Consider the following 17,827-nt stretch of genomic DNA (forward strand, 5'->3'; position numbering starts at 1 on the left):
AACAAATTAACAAACATCTGCATAATAAATAACTAATAAATAATAGTGCTAGTAGCTATAATTCACTTTTGAATGTAAATTCTCAGTTAAGGATTTCTTTTGAACTTTGTAGGCCAGAAGTAGATCACAATTGCACAATATTTTTTGTAACAAGTATTAAATGTGTTTTTATAAATACTGTAAGCTTAATAAATATATCAGAAAAAACTACACATCTGAGCGCATATCTGAACATACACATCTGTATGATCCCATCCTCCTCAGCTTGCCTATAGCTGCATCATGCATGTTAAAAATGTATGATATGTTGATATGTGCACCTTCCTTCCTTCCCATCCATCCTCCTCAGCCTGTCCTTACACATCCACAGCTGCATGTTAATGATGATGTATATGTTATGATGATAAATAAGTGCATATGAGCACATCATTAACATGCTAAAAAAGAAACAATATTCTGTACAATTGTCAATTTATAAATCAGTGTCTTCTCCCCACTCTCTCTTCCCCATTTCCCTTCAGCGTCCTCAGCCCACTCTCTCTCCACTTTCCTTCAGCGCACGCACATAAAAACAAGCAAGTAATTTATATCATTTTCATTCTATTCATTCATAGAAATTAAAGTCTAAATAATGCCAGTCACATAACAAAACATGATTTTACAAAAATAATTCCCTGCACAGTCAAGCCTGCAAGGATTACTAGATGTCTTTCAGCAGCTCCCCTCCCTCCCCCTTACCTTTGTGGCCAAGTCAAAATGATCTACCAACAATAAAATTTTAAAAACACAAAGCACGCTGTACGCAGAGAAAATGTTAATTATCATTTATATTCCGCGGGTTTTCAAAGAGGTCAAGGCAGATGACTTTATGCAATGTCACCTCAGTAACAACTATACAAAAATAGACAAATTTTCCCCCTCCCTTTTTATTAAAACGTGATAGTGGTTTTTAGCGCAGGGAGCTGCGCTGAATGCCCCACGCTGCTCTCAACGCTCATAGGCTCCCTGCGCTAAAAAACGCTATTGCGGTTTAGTAAAAGGGGGCCATAGTGCAAAATATAGACAGCATATATAAATTCTCAAAGCAGACACATTTTCATCACTAAATTGAAAATAAAATCATTTTTCCTACCTTTGGTAATTTCATCAGTCTCTGGTTGCACTTTATTCTTCTGACTGTGCATCCAATATTTCTTCCCTTCTTTCAGCCTCCTGTATGCTTCCTCTCCTCCAGACCTCATTCCCTCCCCAAACTTTTTCTTTGTTTCACCCTGCCCCTTCTTTCTTTTTCTCTCTCTCCATACCCCCTTTCTTTCTGTATGTCTGTTTTTCTCTCTCTCTCTCACTCTCACCCTGTCCCCTTCTTTCTTTCTCTCTCCACACCCTCTTTCGTTCTGTATGTCTGTCTTTCTCTCTCTCCGTGCCCCATTTTTCTTTGTTTCACCCTGCCCCCTTTCTTTCTTTCTGGCTTCCTGTCCCCCCACCCATTTCTTTCTTTCTCCCTGCCCTCCCCTATGCCACCACCATTGGGAAAATGCTGCCACCGCCACTGGGGAATCGGCTGCCACTGCCGCCATCGGGAACAGGCCAGCGCCGAGTTTGCTCTGCTTCTCTTCCCCGCGGGGCCGACCAACTCTCGCCACCCGACGTCAATTCTAACGTCGGAGAGGACGTTCTAGGCCATCCAGGCAGCGATTGGCTGGCCCAGAATGTCCTCTCCGATGTTAGAATTGACGCGAGTGGTGAGAGTTGGTCGGCCCCACAGGGAAAAGCAGGGAGAACTCAGCGCCGGTCTGTTCCCGATGGCGGCGGTGGCACTCAAGTGGCTAAAGAGCCGCAGTTTGCCTGCCTAGAGAGAACACTGGAGGGTGGCAAGCTGTGCACCCCTTTGGGACATAAACCCGTGGTGGGGCGGACCGCCCCCCACCCTCCCCCACCTTGGTATGCCATTATCTGTACCTCACTCCCTCCCTATGACCAAAAATTCTCCTTTCTTCTATTCCCCATGTACACAACCATCTCTTTCTCTCCCTTCCTCTCTCCCAAGTCGATGCCTTCTGTGTCCAAAAACCCATTCCCTCCCCCACCTCAGCATCTCTTTCCCTCCCTTCCTCTCTCCCAAGTCGATGCCTTCTGTGTCCAAAAACCCATTCCCTCCCCCACCTCAGCATCTCTTTCCCTCCCTTCCTCTCTCCCAGGTCCATGCCTTCTGTGTCCAAAAACACATTCCCTCCCCCACCTCAGCATCTTTTTCCCTCCCTTCCTCTCTCCCAAGTCCATGCCTTCTGTGTCCAAAAACACATTCCCTCCCCCCTCAGCATCTCTTTCCCTCCCTTCCTCTCTCCCAAGTCCATGCCTTCTGTGTCCAAAACGCACTCCCTCCCCCCTTTTGTGTTCCGCGTTTGCCTCCCAGCCCATCTTTGCAACTTTCTCAGCAAAACGGAGCTCGAGCCGAGAGCTTGTTTCCTGTTTCCTGCCTGCTCTGCTGCGCACAAATAGTCGACCAGAAGTATTGTCCAACGTCAGCACTGACGTCGGAGGGCAGGCTTTGCTTAAGCCCTCCCTCCGACGTCAGCGCTGACATCGGGGAACACTTCCGATCGGCTATATGTGAGCGGCAGGGCAGGTAGGAACAGAAGACGAGCCTCGCGGCTCGAGATGTATTGAACTCCGCGGGTTCACCATCCAGCTCTCTCCTGTGTACCTGGGGCGGACCGCCCCCTCCCTAGACTGTGGCCTAGGACCCTGGGGGAGCCCGGGCCCCCTGTCAGCTCCGGGCCCCTGAATGCAGGACTGGTAGTACTGCCCTGATGGCGGCCCTGTGTAGGAGCATCCGATTTACCTCCAATTTCTCTATTCCCTGCGAATGAAAATGAATGTCTGTCCTGATGAATCATTCCTGAAGCAGCCTTACCCTTACAGTCAGAGCTAAGCAGTATAGTGACATGGCATTGAGTGATGTCACTTGTATAACAGACAATAATTATGGGTGGTAGACCTCTGACTGCTCTTGTGTGTCAGGAAGGGTTTGGAAACTCCCCGTTCAGCTGTTGAGATGGAGCTTAGTGGTTAGAGCCACAGGGGGCCCTAAACCTGCCCATAGTAGAAGAGAATGCAGAGCAGGATGCACAAAACTTTTCGACAGTGTAGCGATTGTTGCTAAACCTATTTCTGGTTTAGCGACGGACCTAATTTGCTAATCCGATGTACAAAATGGCCCACCGCGTGCTTTTCCATGTGTTTGTTCATTCTCCGACTCTGCTATGCACATGACCTCATTAGTATTAAAGTAAGCCCTCCGATTGAAGCCCTAACATTGCTAAGGCATCTAGCAGCAGCCCGAAATTGCCGACAGGCCTAGACCTGTGTTACCGACAATAGACAACGACAATGACATTTATCCGCGTCCCCGCAGGAACTCAATTTTCCCATCCGGACCCCTTGAGTATTGTCTCTGTCCCTGTCCCTGCCCCATTCCTGTAAGTTCTGCCTTATCCGCACAAACCTCGAACACTTATGATTTTAAAGTGATTGAGGCTTGTGAAGATGAGGATGGAGCTTGCAGGAATGGGGTAGGGACAGGACGGGAAAATGAGTTTGCATAGGGATGGGGAAAAATTTGTCCCCATGTCATTATCTAACTGACAGGTCTGCTATATTTTTCATTTTTCTTGAAGGCCACAGATGTATGTATATTTCACATGCACAATATCTGTCCCCATCAAAAAAAAAAAAAGTTGTGCCGAAGTGGTACCGTGCCCACCCCTTTTGATGACACCACTCACCTGACACCACCCACTGATCCCCACATCACCACAAACATCGCAATCTTCTCAGATACCCTCCCACCTGCAAACATCACAGCCCCCGACACCCTCCCACTGAAGATCCTTGGCAGGAGGGATGCCCACTCCTTACTGCCACTGCCACTGGCTCCCCCATGATCTTCCGAGTGAACATCCCAACCACCTGGACACCGTCCGTCTGTCCCCCCCGTGAACATCCCTGACCTGACACCTCCCCCCCCCCGCCATCTGAAAATATTTGGCAGGAGGGATGCATACTCCTTCCTGCGACTGCCATTGGCTCCACCACACATCCCCCACCCCTCCCCATACCTTATTTTGTAGAAGGGAGCAGGATGGATGCCTATTCGCTCTTGCATCAGGCCTACATCTCCAAAATGAAAGGCCTCCTTTTCCCGATGCTTCCTGGGATGCACTGGGGCGGGGGGGGGGGCTAAGGCCCTGATTGGCTCAGGTGCCTAAGGCCCCTCCCATAGTGGATGACCATAGGTGTCTGAGCCAATCAAGGCCTTAGGCCCCTGCCTGGTGTATTCTGGGATACACTGGGAGGAGCCTAATGCCCTGATTGGCTGAGGTGCCTAAGGCCCCAACCCTGTGCATCCTGCTATTTTGGAGAGGTGGGCCTGATGCAGGAGGGTCTGGGCATCCCTCCTACAAAATAAGATATGGGGTGGATCGGGGGATGTGGGTAGAGCCAGTGGCAGTGGCATAAGTGAGTGAGCATCCCTCCTGCCAAAGATCTTCAGAATTGGGGGAGGTGTCAGGTCTGCAATTTTCGTGAGGGGGAGGGCGTCTGGATGGTCATGATGTTCTCAGCGGTGGGGTCATGGGGGAGCCAGTGGCAGTAGGGAGTGGGCATCCCTCCTGCCAAGGATCTTTAGAGGGTGTGTGTATGTCAGGGCTGCGTTGTTTGGGGGGAGGGGGGAAGGGTTTCTGGGTGATTGTGATGTTTGCGGGGTGGGGTCATGGAGAGACAGTGACAGTGGCAGGAGGGAGTGGGTATCCCTTCTGCCTCTTTTTGTTTGGGGTCATTGGTGGGGGGAGTGTCATGGTGTAACTGGCACACCTATTTTTTTAATGGGGGCAGATATTTTGCATGGGTAACACACTCACAATATCTGTACCCATTTAAAAAAAAAAAAAGCTTCCTGCCCTGAACAGCTGAGTGAGGCTGCTTTGGGGCTTCCTCTGCAGCTCAGCTGTTCAAGATTCCCCTACCGGCTCTGCACATGTGTTGAGTCGGATTTCCAATGACTGGTGAGGTGAGATTAGGGCAGATATCATTCTGACTCAACTCATTTGCATGCTGAGATACTGACAGGTCTGCAGGTTTTTTGACAGGCCTGTCTGTCTTTTTTATTCATTTTTTTTCCATGGCACAGATATTTTGCATGTGTTACACATGCAAAATATCTGCCCCATAAAAAAATTAATAAAAGACAGGCAGGCCTGTCAAAAAAATGTGCCCCCCCACACACAAACGTGCCCCCCCGGAGAAAAAAGCAGGAGGGATGCCAACTTCCTCCTGCCATCTGCGTTTGAACAATAACAACAAAAAAAATGCTACATACAGCACGGCACTCCCCCCCCCCAAAAAAAAAAAAAAAGACCTGGCTATGTCATGCTGCCAATATTGAGTATCCCAATGGTAAGTTTGGCAGCTAGAGAGATCTACCTTAAAGACTGGTCTATATTTGGTTGCTAAGACTTAGCCGGTCAGTCACTGAATATTGGCATAGACCGCTTATGCCTCAGCCGGCCAAAAATAGACCAGATATTCAATGCCAGTCACAGGATATGGCACCTGTATTGAATTTCTGGGTTCACCATAGACCATGGGAAATAACCAGATGTCTCCTGTGGTCTGAATATCGAGCCCATTGTGTTTTGCATCTGACACTGAAGCTGGAATCGTAGGCACATAAAGGAAACCCCAAAGCATTTGTTTTGAAACGAGCTTACAGCTCACTTACATAAAGTGTAGCACAAAGTGCCAAAGTAATGAAGACATCCATTCCTCTGAGTCTCATTCCCCTGGAACCCTGAAGATGTGCAGACTGTATTCCCCTCACCCCCAGATGCATTGCACTACTGCTGCCTGTTATGGATCAGTGACTTTCCCTGGAATATCTGCACATAATTTCTGGCAGTTTATCTTCCTTAAATGTGGAGAACAGCAGAGGAAGATCTCACTTCTCGCCTTCTATCTGCTTGCAGGTCTTTCTGGAGACTCCTGAGCAAAATCAGTGTAATGAGTTATCTGCAGCCTCCACAGTCAATGTCCTCATTGATCTGGAACTAGATCAATTATTTATTACTAGTGTTATAGCCCGTTACATTAATGGGCTAGAATATATGTGTGTGTGTCTGTGTTTATTTCTTTCTCTCTCTCTCTCTCCTTAGCCACTTTCTGTCTTTCTGTCTTTCTTTGTGTCTTTATTTTTCCTCGGCTGTCCACCAATTCTCCCTTCCTTTTACCTTCCCTGTGTCCACCACCACCCCTTCACTGCTCCCCTTATCCAGCAGCAGTCCTTCTCCCTTTTTTTTTATCTCCCCCCTGTCCATCAGCACCTCTTTCCTGTCCCCCTGTAGACCTCCCTTCCTTTTCCTTCCCCCGTCTCTTCCCCTGTCCATCAGAACCTCTTTTCTCTCCCCCTGTCCCCTGTCCAGCAGTAGGCCTCCCTTCCTTTCCTCCCCCCCCCGTCTGTTCCCCTGTCCATCAGCACCTCTTTCCTGTCCCCCTGTCCAGCAGTAGGCCTCCCTTCCTTTTTCTCCCCCCCTCCCATCTCTTCCCCTGAAAGAATTTCAGCCCTGAGAGTTCCTGCTGCAGAGAAAGGCCCTCACCTCGGCCGCCTGTTGCTCCCTCCCTCTCTAGCTCACCCGCCACTTCCCCCACCAAAGCACAGCTTCCCAATCTCTTACCACCTGAAGCCAACATCCGGGTGAGACAGTGAGGAGAATCGCACAGCCATCAGAAGCCGACAGCCTCCGCGCCGCCTGAAGCCGACATCGGAGAGAAATTTGGAGCTTCGGTCTGGCCTGCTCCCTGCTCGCCTTGCTGTATTGTACTTTTTAGTTGAAAGACGCGGCGGCGGCTCCTCTCATGATCCCCACCTGCGTCGGAAGTCCGACGCAGGCGGGGATCGTGAGAGGAGCCACTGCCGTGTCTTTCTACTTAAAAGTACAATACGGTAAGGTGAGCAGGGAGCAGGCCAGACCGAAGAACAAACCATAAACAGAACCCTAAGCGCGCATGCGCACTCCTACTTGCGGGGCCCTACAGCTCACGGAAAAAAGGCGCACGCAGTGGGAGTGCGCATGCGCAGCTAGCCTTTTATTATATTAGATAAATGTTTTCACCTTTTATATGTAATAGGAAACAGATTAACAGCACTGAAAACCAAGAGCCACTAAGCCCACAGATCCGATCCAATCCATGAGTGATCCGATCCGTGGGCGGGGGGCTGATTCACGAAGCGTCCTCATGCAAATGAGGATGCTCGGAATCATGCCCTCAACCGACTGCACGGATCGCTGAATAGTGATCCTGACACATGCACAGACCATCTGTAGATGGTCTGTTCATGCTTACAGAGCAGCAACCTTTTTTTAGAAAAAACAAAAAACTTTACTTTTTATAGCGAGCCCGTGGGTTTAACCCACTTTAAACCCACGGGTTAAAACCATGGGCTCTCACTGTGGGGGACGGCCAGGAGAGTCGGGCAGAAGCAGGGCGGCAATTGGGACAGAGAGCAGGAGAGTCGGGGGCAGAGAGCTGGAAAGTCGGGGCAGATAGAGCAGGAGAGTCGGGGGCAGAAGCAGGGTGGCGATTGGGGCAGAGAGCAGGAGAGTTGGGGCCGAGAGAGCAGGAAAGTTGGGGCAGAAGCAGGGCGGCGATTGGGGCAGAGAGCAAGAGAGTCAGGGGCAGAGAGAGCAGGAGAGTCGGGGCTGAAGAAGGGTGGCAATCGAGGCAGAGAGCAGGAGAGTCAGGGGCTGAAGCAGGGTGGCAATCGGGGCAGAGAGCAGGAGAGTCAGGGGAAGCGAGAGCAGGAGAGTCGGGGCAGAAGCAGGGCGGCGATTGGGGCAGAGAGCAGGAGAGTCGGGGGCAGAGAGCTGGAAAGTCGGGGCAGATAGAGCAGGAGAGTCGGGGGCAGAAGCAGGGTGGCGATTGGGGCAGAAAGCAGGAGAGTTGGGGCCGAGAGAGCAGGAAAGTTGGGGCAGAAGCAGGGCGGCGATTGGGGCAGAGAGCAAGAGAGTCAGGGGCAGAGAGAGCAGGAGAGTCGGGGCTGAAGCAGGGTGGCAATCGGGGCAGAGAGCAGGAGAGTCAGGGGAAGCGAGAGCAGGAGAGTCGGGGCAGAAGCAGGGCGGCGATTGGGGCAGAGAGTTGGAGAATCGGGGGCAGAGAGCTGGAAAGTCAGGGCAGAGAGAGCAGGAGAGTCGGAGCAGAAGCAGGGCAGCGATTGGGGCAGAGAGCAGGAAATGCAGTTGGAAATGACATGAGCGACTGGTCCCCAGCAGTCGCTTGTTTGTTGAACGGCCAGCCCACTCGGTGTACCAGTTTTTTGTTAGTGAATCGCTGCCTGCCTACTTTACGTGCCGTTTCCCCTCATTTGCATGCAGGGCAGGATTCATTCTTTGAGGGGCCCTAGGCACACAAGTACACTGGGCTCCCTGGTCTTGCCCCACCTCTGCCCCACCCCAATCCCAATTTCCTATTTTCTTATTTGTTTTTATGCTTTTTATTAAATGATTATATATATATATATATCCCCTTTTTTATTGTACATCACCTAGAAATTGCAATAGGCAATCAAAATTTTAATAAACTTGAAACTTTACTTCTTTATTTCCATTTGTATTTCTTTTTTTTATTATTTTAAAATTCAAAACAAACAACAAAGATTGCCATACCAGTGCCAGTGTACATATCTCAATATGTATATTTTGGAGGAAAGGCGGGAAAATGGAGATATGATAGAGACAATTAAATACATACGTGGCGTTAATGCGCATGAGTTGAGTCTCATTTGAAAGGAAGTTCTAGAATGAGAGGGCCTAGGATGAAGTTGAGAGGTGATAGGCTAAGGAAATATTTTCTTTAGAGAAAGGGTGGTGGATGCGTTGAATGGTCTCTTGGAGGAGGGGGTGCAGACAAAAGACTGTCTGAATTCAAGAAAGCATAGAATAGGGACGTAGGATCTCTTAGAGAGAGGGATGACAATGCAGATGGGCAGACTGGATGTGCCATTTGGCCTTTATCTGCCATCATGTTTCTATACTTTTCACATATATGGGAAAAAATCTTGTAATGTCTGTACAGTATTTCTATAACCATAAAGCTCTATGATAATACAATGCAGGTGCAATGAGCCTTAGCCAATAGGAAGAGAAGAAGATAGTGGATGCTGCAGATGGGCCATTTGGCCTTTATCTGCCACCATGTTTCTGTATCTAACTGTGAGGATTACAGGGGGAGCTGATGATAGCCCTTCAGCTGTCCGTGCTGTATTCACACTTTACTCATATCAGTAACTATCGTCTAGTAAAATGATCATGGAGCAATGACCACAGGTTGGAAGGTGTGAGAGAGGACTGCCTTATTGCATGGTTACAGAGAACTAGGAAGGAGGTGGGGATATCCATTGTTTGGAAACATAATGAAAAATAAAATCATACTCCCAACCCCCCTTTACAATAGTAGACGATTTCAGAAGAGCAGAGCTTGCTTGACTCAAAGGTGATGCATCCTATCCTGGAACAGAAATTGCTTTTGCACTGCATGTGTAAAGGCACACTTTACAAGTATGCACTGTACATAAATCCACATTAGAGGGGTGCACAGGGATGGGGACCATGAGAATTCAAATATTGATAACAAAAGATCCATTTACGGTATGTTGGGGTGGAAGAGGAGGAGAAAGAATCGACATGGAATGGATCCAAACTTACTGGGGATGGTTGGGGAAGGTGCTAGACATGCATATCCGTCCTGGATGCCATGTGCATTTCAGGGCTGATCGGGAGGACGTGGTTAATCAGGCATGCTATTTCTCCATTTCTCAGTGGAAGCAAACTGTAAAAGCAAAGCCTCTCTGCAAGGATACCTGAAGTGACACTCATGATTAACTTGCTTTCGCACTTAATATTTAACCAAGCATTAGCACAGAAAGGCAGTCTTTCTTTCTGTTATGTGCTTGATAAAAAAAATTGTATCTCACCTACAATTTAGTTCTTTAGTTCCATAATTTTAAGTATTCCCTCTCCTGTCCGGCAATGCTTCTTCTGCAAGTGGTGCTGCTGGTGCTCGGCCAAGACTCTCCGAACTGACGCGAACCACCCAGGCAGAAAGAGGAAGCTGCGTCAGAGGGGAAGCTATTGGCTGAGCACCGCTTGCCGGAACTTGCTGCCGATGGAGGAGGGGGTGGGGAGGGGGCAGCGGCGTCGATCTCCCAGTGTTGCCAATCTTTCCGGGGGGGGGGGGGGGGGGACCCGACCCGATCTTATTTTTCCCAGGGGGGCTGCATGCGTTGCCAAAAAAAACCCCAAACCCCCAAAAAACAAGTCTACTTTTTTCTTCAGTGGGCCCCCCTGACAACTTCAGGCCCTAGGCACGTGACTACTGGACCTATCCATTAATCTGGCCCTGTTTGCATGCGCAGATCGGATTGGAGGATGATCGGCCACGAGGTTATTGAATTGGGTCTGAGGGAAATCGGGTCGCAAAGTGGTCGGGACTTGATTGGTGGGCTTAGTGAATCTAGCCCCAAGACCTTATATTTAGCCACAGATTGAGTACGGCAGAGGCAGCAGCACTGCAAACTTCACATGGATTAAAGATAAAAATATAAAATGCTTTTGGGTTTGTTTTTGAGAAAAGCGATCCTGCTTTTCTGAGATTTTCCAGGGCTCAGGTTTGACTTTATGCTCCAAGATGGAGCAACATAGGAGTGAGGAGAGACTACAAACACCTCACATTAAAAAATATTGCAGGATATGGAACTTTTTTTAAAAACAACACCCTTTTGCTTCAAAGCAAAAATTGATCTTGTTTATCACTGAGAATCTTTTGGTATTTCCAGTAGGGAGTATCACAGAGCAACCTGTAGGAAGAGATGGTAGAAGATGGAGGCTCACTGATAATACTGTTTGAAGGGATTACTATAAGAATGCTGCCTGTCTCTGGCTACAGATTGCCTTTCACTCTCTCTCTAAACCCCTTTCCAGCTTTATATGTTTGAATATCACCTCATTGTGTTCTGGTAGAACATTGGCTGCTCACAGCATGCTTAGTGATTCATTGCCCATTTCAATGCAGAATTTGAAATTATTCATTAATATTATTCTTGCTTACTTTACATACATTATAGACGCAGATAGTCCTGGCTTCTGCTTGTCTGAGCTTGTTATTTCTCCATTACAATGTCTGGTTCTGCTACTTTGCTTTCCTAGGAGAGAGAAAGCCATCAGAAGTAGTGGAATAAGTGAGACACGCTCTGTGGCATGGTAGAATGTTCAGGGAACACCATTACTGCTGTCCTTTCATCTTCTGATTGGTTGCAACAAACCTTCAATGAGAATACAGTTTTAGAGTTTGAATCTCATTACAAAAGGTTTCCTAATTTAAACATTTGTATTCTTATTCTTATTATAAAAATGCTTCAGGTAGCTGCTTTGGATGTCTCTCTTTATTGAAAACAGTTCAGTGCCTGTGCCCTGAAAGTCTTCTATGTGACTATTGATTGGATCAAGCAGTCTCATCCTTATCCAGCTGAGGCCTAAATGAACTAAAGTCAGCGATTGTCGCTAAACCAGTTTTGTCTGTTTTAGTGACGATTGCATTTGCTGACCTGATACACAAAATAGCTCACTGTGTGTTTTTCCCTTTGATCACCCATTTTCCAATCTGGCCATGCAAATTAGTTATTTAATAATAAAAACCCTTGCAAGCTACCCGAGTGATTGATGCACTAACATCGCTTGGCGAAGCACAAAAAAAAAAAGCGATAAAAAAATCCCACTAGTCAAGACCAGTCACTTACCTGTCTTACTGGCACTTTTTTTAATGGGCACAGATACTGTGCATGTGTTACACATTCACAATATTGCCCCTGCTCCTGCTCTCTCTGCCTGATGAACTGGCACCGGAAACCAACCCCCCACATTTCAGCAAAAATCAGCAGGAGGGATGCCCACTCCCTCCTATATTACCAACACCCCACCCCCCCGGCGTGAGAAAAAATTGACAGGATACACCCAGGATAGAGAGGGAGGAGCCTAAGGCCCTAATTGGCTCAGATGCCTATGGCCCCACCCCTTGGGAGGGGCCTTAGGCATCTGAGCCAATCAGGGCCTTAGGCCCCTTCCCATGCACCACATGATGCACCGAGTAAGGGAAGGCCCGCCATTTTGGATTGGCAGGCCTCAGAGCTGTAGGGATCAAGCCTCCCTCCTGCTCACTTCACTCAAAGGTACTGGGGAGGGTGGGGAGGTTTAGGGGAGTATCTAGTAGCAGGAGGGAGTGGGCATCCCTCCTGACACTTTTTGCTGGTGTGGGGGTGGGGGGTGTTCGGTCTCCATTGCTGGTTCATTGGGGAGATGTTGAGGAGGGACGTCATCAGCAGGGGGGGGCTTTCTTCTTTTCTTTTTTTAATGAGGCAGATATTGTGTGTGTGTGTAAGAAAAAAAAAGGTTTCCTGCCCCAAACAGCTGAGTGGCAGGAGGCTGCTTTGGGGCTTACCCTGCCTTTTAGCTGTTCGGGCTTCCCCTGCTGGCTCTGAGTTGAGGCCACGCTTTGTTGGATTATGGTACCACATCCCTTCATTTACAACTGACCAAAATTTCCTCCTCCATACTCACTCAGTCCAGTCATTGCAGCAACTGTACCCTGCCTGGAGCTACAAACCATGGATGATGTAAACCCTGTCTGGTACCCTTGAAGCTCCCCTGCTGGTAGGATTGGTATCCCTAGTCCTGGCTAAAGAGTCAATATTTAGCAATTCAGTGGTGAGTATTTTCTCACTACCAATGGTGTTATTCTTGAATATTCAAAGCTGGGATCTATTTGGGCTTCGACTTTGAATATCCAGTTATTTTTCAGCTGGTTAAAGACATAGCCACTTAAACCAATATTTATCACTTAGGTGGCCATGAGTTATCGCATAAATATAGAACAGAATTTTATGTGGTCCCATTTAAGCGGTAAATCTGGCCAATGAACCAATTGGGTCGCATGTTTTGTTGGTTTTTTTTAAATGCAGGTGCCATTCTTAGGCACCTGTCTCATGACTATGGAGGCACATACGGACACTTTAGGCTGGTGTGCGTATGGTTTGTGCCAAGAATGGCCTTAGGCATCTGTAGGCATCCCTATGCGAGACCGGCACCTTAAATGTAGGCCTTTAAAATGCTGGCCTACATTTAAGGCGCATATGTTAAAAAAAAGAAGCCATTCTGAACGCGGTGCCTTTTGTTGATTGACACGCAGAAGGTGCTCCTGTTTTGCAGGCACCAGCCGCAGCAGGTGCCACTTCCAGAATCAAGCCCTAACTCTCTATTGATATACATAGAATATTTGTGCCCTGTGCCAATCTCTATTTATAGAGGTAGAATATGACGATTGTGAATGTCTATTTCAGATACACAAAGATGAAGACGGCAACAAACATTTATATCTTCAACTTGGCTCTGGCAGATGCCTTGGTGCTCTTCACCTTACCGTTCCAGGGCACTGATATTTTCCTGGGATTCTGGCCCTTTGGTAACGTCCTGTGCAAGATTGTCATCGCCATCGACTACTATAACATGTTCACCAGCACCTTTACTCTCACAATGATGAGTGTAGATCGCTACATTGCAATTTGCCACCCTGTGAAAGCCCTGGACATCCGCACACCTCACAAGGCCAAGATCATCAATGTTTGCATATGGGCTCTGGCTTCAGTCATTGGCATATCTGTCATGGTGATGGGATCAGCTGAGATGCAGAATAATGGTGAGAGCTAGGAGACAGCCAGATGAATGACAGAAAACATATAATACTTAACTCTGCTGTCTGCTACTTGTGGGATTCATACTTTATTCTTTCACACTTTACATTCCCATTATATCTGCAAAACATAAATTTGAAAAAAAGCTCTTTAGTGTTCATTAAACCAGATGCACCAACAGCAAAGCTAGTATATTAATAAATTTCCTTTCTTTGGTTCCAGTTTTGTTTGCATAAGCTAAGCACTACATGCAGGCACTTTCTCCGTCACCTATTGGGCTCATAATCTAAGCTTTTTTTGTGCTACCTGGGGCAATGGAGACTTAAGTGATGACCAGGCTTACAAGAAGCTGCAGTGGGAATATAACCCAGTTTCCCAGGATCAAGGCCTGCTGCAATAACTACTAGACTACTCCTCCACTCCTAAATTTAGGAACCTATGATTGGTGCCTAAATTTGTTCCCTATTTTCAGTCAAACATACAAGGGTGGTATGAAAAGTGTGGTGAAAAAGCAAGTTAAACAACGTAGTCTCCATCGAGGGCTATACACTTGGGGCTCCTTTTACAAAGCTGCGATAGCGTTTTTAGCGCATGCAGAATTTTAGCATGCGCGAAACCCATGCTGCGCGGCTAGAACTAATGTCAGCTCAATGCTGGCGTTAGTGTCTAGAGCGCTAAAACTGCTTGCATAGCTTTGTAAAAGGAGCCCTTAGTCCAGCGAGTTTTCAGTGTTTTTGTAAGCTATTTTTCCTACCAAGAAAAGGATCTGGGTGTCATTGTAGACAATACAATTAAACATTCTGCCCAATGTGCGGCGGTGGCCAAAAAAGCAAACAAGATGCTAGGAATTATTTTAAAAAGGGATGGTTAACAAGACTAAGAATGTTATAATGTCTCTGTAACTCTCCATGGTGCAACCTCACCTGGAGAATTGTATTCAATTCTGGTCTCTTTATCTCAAGAAAGATATAACGACGCTAGAAAAGGTTCACAGAAGAGCGACCAAGATGATAAAGGGGATGGAACTCCTCTTGTATAAGAAAAGACTAAAAAGGTTAGTTCTCTTCAGCTTGGAAAAGAGACAGCTGAGAGGAGATATGATTGAAGTCTACAAAATCCTGAGTGGAGTAGAATGGGTACAGGTGGATCGATTTTTCACTCCATCAAAAATTACAAAGTCTAGGGGACACAAAGAATTTATAGGGAAATACTTTTAAAACCAATAGGAGGAAATATTTTTTCACTCAGAGAATAGTTCAGCTCTGGAACGCATTGCCAGAGGTTGTGGTATGAGCGGATAGCGTAGCTGGTTTTAAGAAGGGTTTGGACAATTTCCTGGAGGAAAAGTTCATAGTCTGTTATTGAGAAAGACATGAGGAAAGCCACTGCTTGCCCTGGATCGGTAGCATGGAATGTTGGTACTCTTTGGGTTTGGCCAGGTACTAGTGATCTGGATCGGCCACCATGAAAACAGGCTACTGGCCTTGATAGACCTTTGGTCTGACCCAGTAAGGCTATTCTTATGTTCTTAACTGTAAACTCAGTGGACTAAGTGTATAGCCCTCAATGGAGACTATGTTGTTTAACTTTCTCATTCACCATACTTTTCAAACCACCCTCGCAAAGGTTTAATTTTCTGCTAATTCACCTAAATTTAGGAGCTTCCATGTTATGCTTCTATGCTTAGATCTGCTATTCATTTCCCTCCCTAAATCTGCCCTTGTTGCCACACATATTTTTGGCACCCAAATTTATGTTGGCTTTTACAAAGCTGCAGTAAAGGCAAATGCTCTGATGCTCATAGAATCAGTGGCATTGCGAGGGTGAGAGGAGCCCCCCCCCCTCGTCTCTGCTCCCACCCCTCCCCCACTCCCCCCTGCTGTGTGCAAGCCCCCCTTCCCTTCTCCCATACCTCCAGTTGTTCACCGCCGCAAGTAATAGCTTCAACATGCTCCTTGTCATCCTGGCAGCTCTCCCTTTGACATCACTTCCTATGTGTGGCACCCAGAAATGACATCAGTGGGAGAGTTGATGCAGTTGCGAGGAACATGTTGAAGTTGTGCATGGCGGTGAACAACTAAAGGTACGGGAAAGGGAAGGGGCATGTGGTGAGAGGAGGAGTGGAGGGGTGGAGAGGAGCATGGGTGACGACGCCCCCCCCCAACATGGCATCTGGAGCTGACCACCCCCTCTTTCCCCCCCTTTACTCTGCCACTTAGGACTGTAGTGACATTTTGAGAATAAGTTTAGGCATTCAGCCTTAGTAAATTGTAAAAGGGTCCATTTTAGGAGCCTGTCTCTCCAAGTTAGGAGCATAAACATAAGAAGTTGCCTCCGCTGGGTCAGACCAGAGGTCCATTGCGCCCAGCAGTCCGTTTCTGCGGTGGCCCATCAGGTCCATGACCTGTAAGGTGATCCTTTTCTAAATCCTTTAATCCCTCTTGTCCTTCTATCTATATCCTTTCATAACCTATCTCTACCTCTGTCTATATCCTTCGATCCCCGTATCCTTCAGGAATTTATCAAATCCTTCTTTGAAACCCAGTAGTTTACTCTGTCCTATCACAACCTCCGGAAGCGCATTCCAGGTGTCCACCACCCTCTGAGTGAAAAAGAATTTTCTAGCATTGGTTCTAAACCTGTCCCCTTTCAATTTCTCTGAATGCCCCCTTGTTCTTGTGGTTCCCAATAGGCTGAAGAATCTGTCCCTTTCTACCTTCTCTATGCCTTTCATGATCTTGAAAGTCTCTATCATGTCTCTGCTTTTCCAGGGAGAAGAGCCCCAGCCTTTCTAACCTGTTTTCCATACCTTTTATCATTTACGTCGCTCTTCTCTGAACCCTCTCAAGTATTGCCATGTCCTTCTTGAGGTACGGTGACCAATACTGGACACAGTACTCCAGATGCGATACAGCGGCATGATGACTTCCTTCATCCTTGTTGTAAAACCCTTCTTAATAATACCCAACATTCGGTTTGCTTTCTTTGAGGCTGCTGCACATTGTGCTGTTGATTTCATTGTTGTATCCACCAGCACACCCAAGTCTTTTTCAAGGTTACTTTCCCCTAGCACTGATCCCCCCATTTTGTAGCTGAACATTGGGTTCTTTTTCCCTATATGCATGACCTTGCATTTCTCTAAATTAAAGTTCATTTGCCATTTATGTGCCCACTCTTCCAGTTTGTTTAGGTCCCTTTGTAGGTCTTCACATTCTTCCACAGTTCTAACCCTGCTACAGAGTTTGGTGCATCCGCAAATTTTATAACTTCACACTTCGTCCCCGTTTCCAGGTCATTTATAAATACATTGAACAGCAGCGGTCTGAGCACCGACCCCTGCGGACACCGCTCGTGACCCTCCTCCAGTCCGAGTAGTAACCCTTCACTCCAACCCTTTGCTTTCTGCCTGCCAGCCAGTGTTTAATCCATCTGTATACGTCCCCTTCCACCCCGTGGTTCCACAGCTTTCTAAGTAGCCGCTCATGAGGTACCTTGTCAAAGGCTTTTTGGAAGTCGAGATAAATGATGTCTATGGGTTCCCCTTTGACCATCTGGCTGTTTATCCCTTCAAAGAAGTGCAGTAAGTTCGTTTGGCACGATCTTCCCTTGTAGAAGCCATGCTGGCTCGCTTTCAGTTGTCCATTTTTTTCTATGTGCTCACAGATGCTGTCTTTTATCAGTGCTTCTACCATCTTGCCCGGAACTGAAGTCAAGCTTACCGGCCTGTAGTTCCCCAGGTCACCCCTCGATTCCTTTTTGAAGATAAGTGTGACATTTGCTATTTTCCAGTCCTCCGGGATCTCCCCAGTTTTCAAGGATAGGTTACAAATTTGTCTGAGTGTTTCCGCTATCTCGTTTTTTAGTTCTTTTAGTACACTTGGGTGGATTCCGTCCAGGCCTGGTGATTTGTCGCTCTTCAATCTATCTATCTGTTTGAGGACATCCTCATGGCTTACCTCTAATTGCAACAGTTTTTCTTCTTGACCTCTACTTATGATCTCTTCGGGTTCTGGTACATTGGATGTGTCCTCGCTC

At 47.2% G+C, this 17,827-nt stretch overlaps 1 protein-coding gene across 1 annotated transcript in view; it reads left to right on the top strand.

Moving 5' to 3' along the window:
* Window positions 1-17,827, top strand: part of OPRL1 (opioid related nociceptin receptor 1) — an 86,655-nt gene that overhangs the window by 62,075 nt on the left and 6,753 nt on the right. The window contains exon 2 of the mRNA XM_033914178.1: window positions 13,442-13,797. Within this exon, the coding sequence (XP_033770069.1) occupies window positions 13,442-13,797 (356 nt within the window). The remainder of the gene's footprint in view (window positions 1-13,441; window positions 13,798-17,827) is intronic.

Source organism: Geotrypetes seraphini, chromosome 11 (genome assembly GCF_902459505.1).
Source record: "Geotrypetes seraphini chromosome 11, aGeoSer1.1, whole genome shotgun sequence".
In the NCBI taxonomy this organism is placed as follows: Eukaryota; Metazoa; Chordata; class Amphibia; order Gymnophiona; family Dermophiidae; genus Geotrypetes; species Geotrypetes seraphini.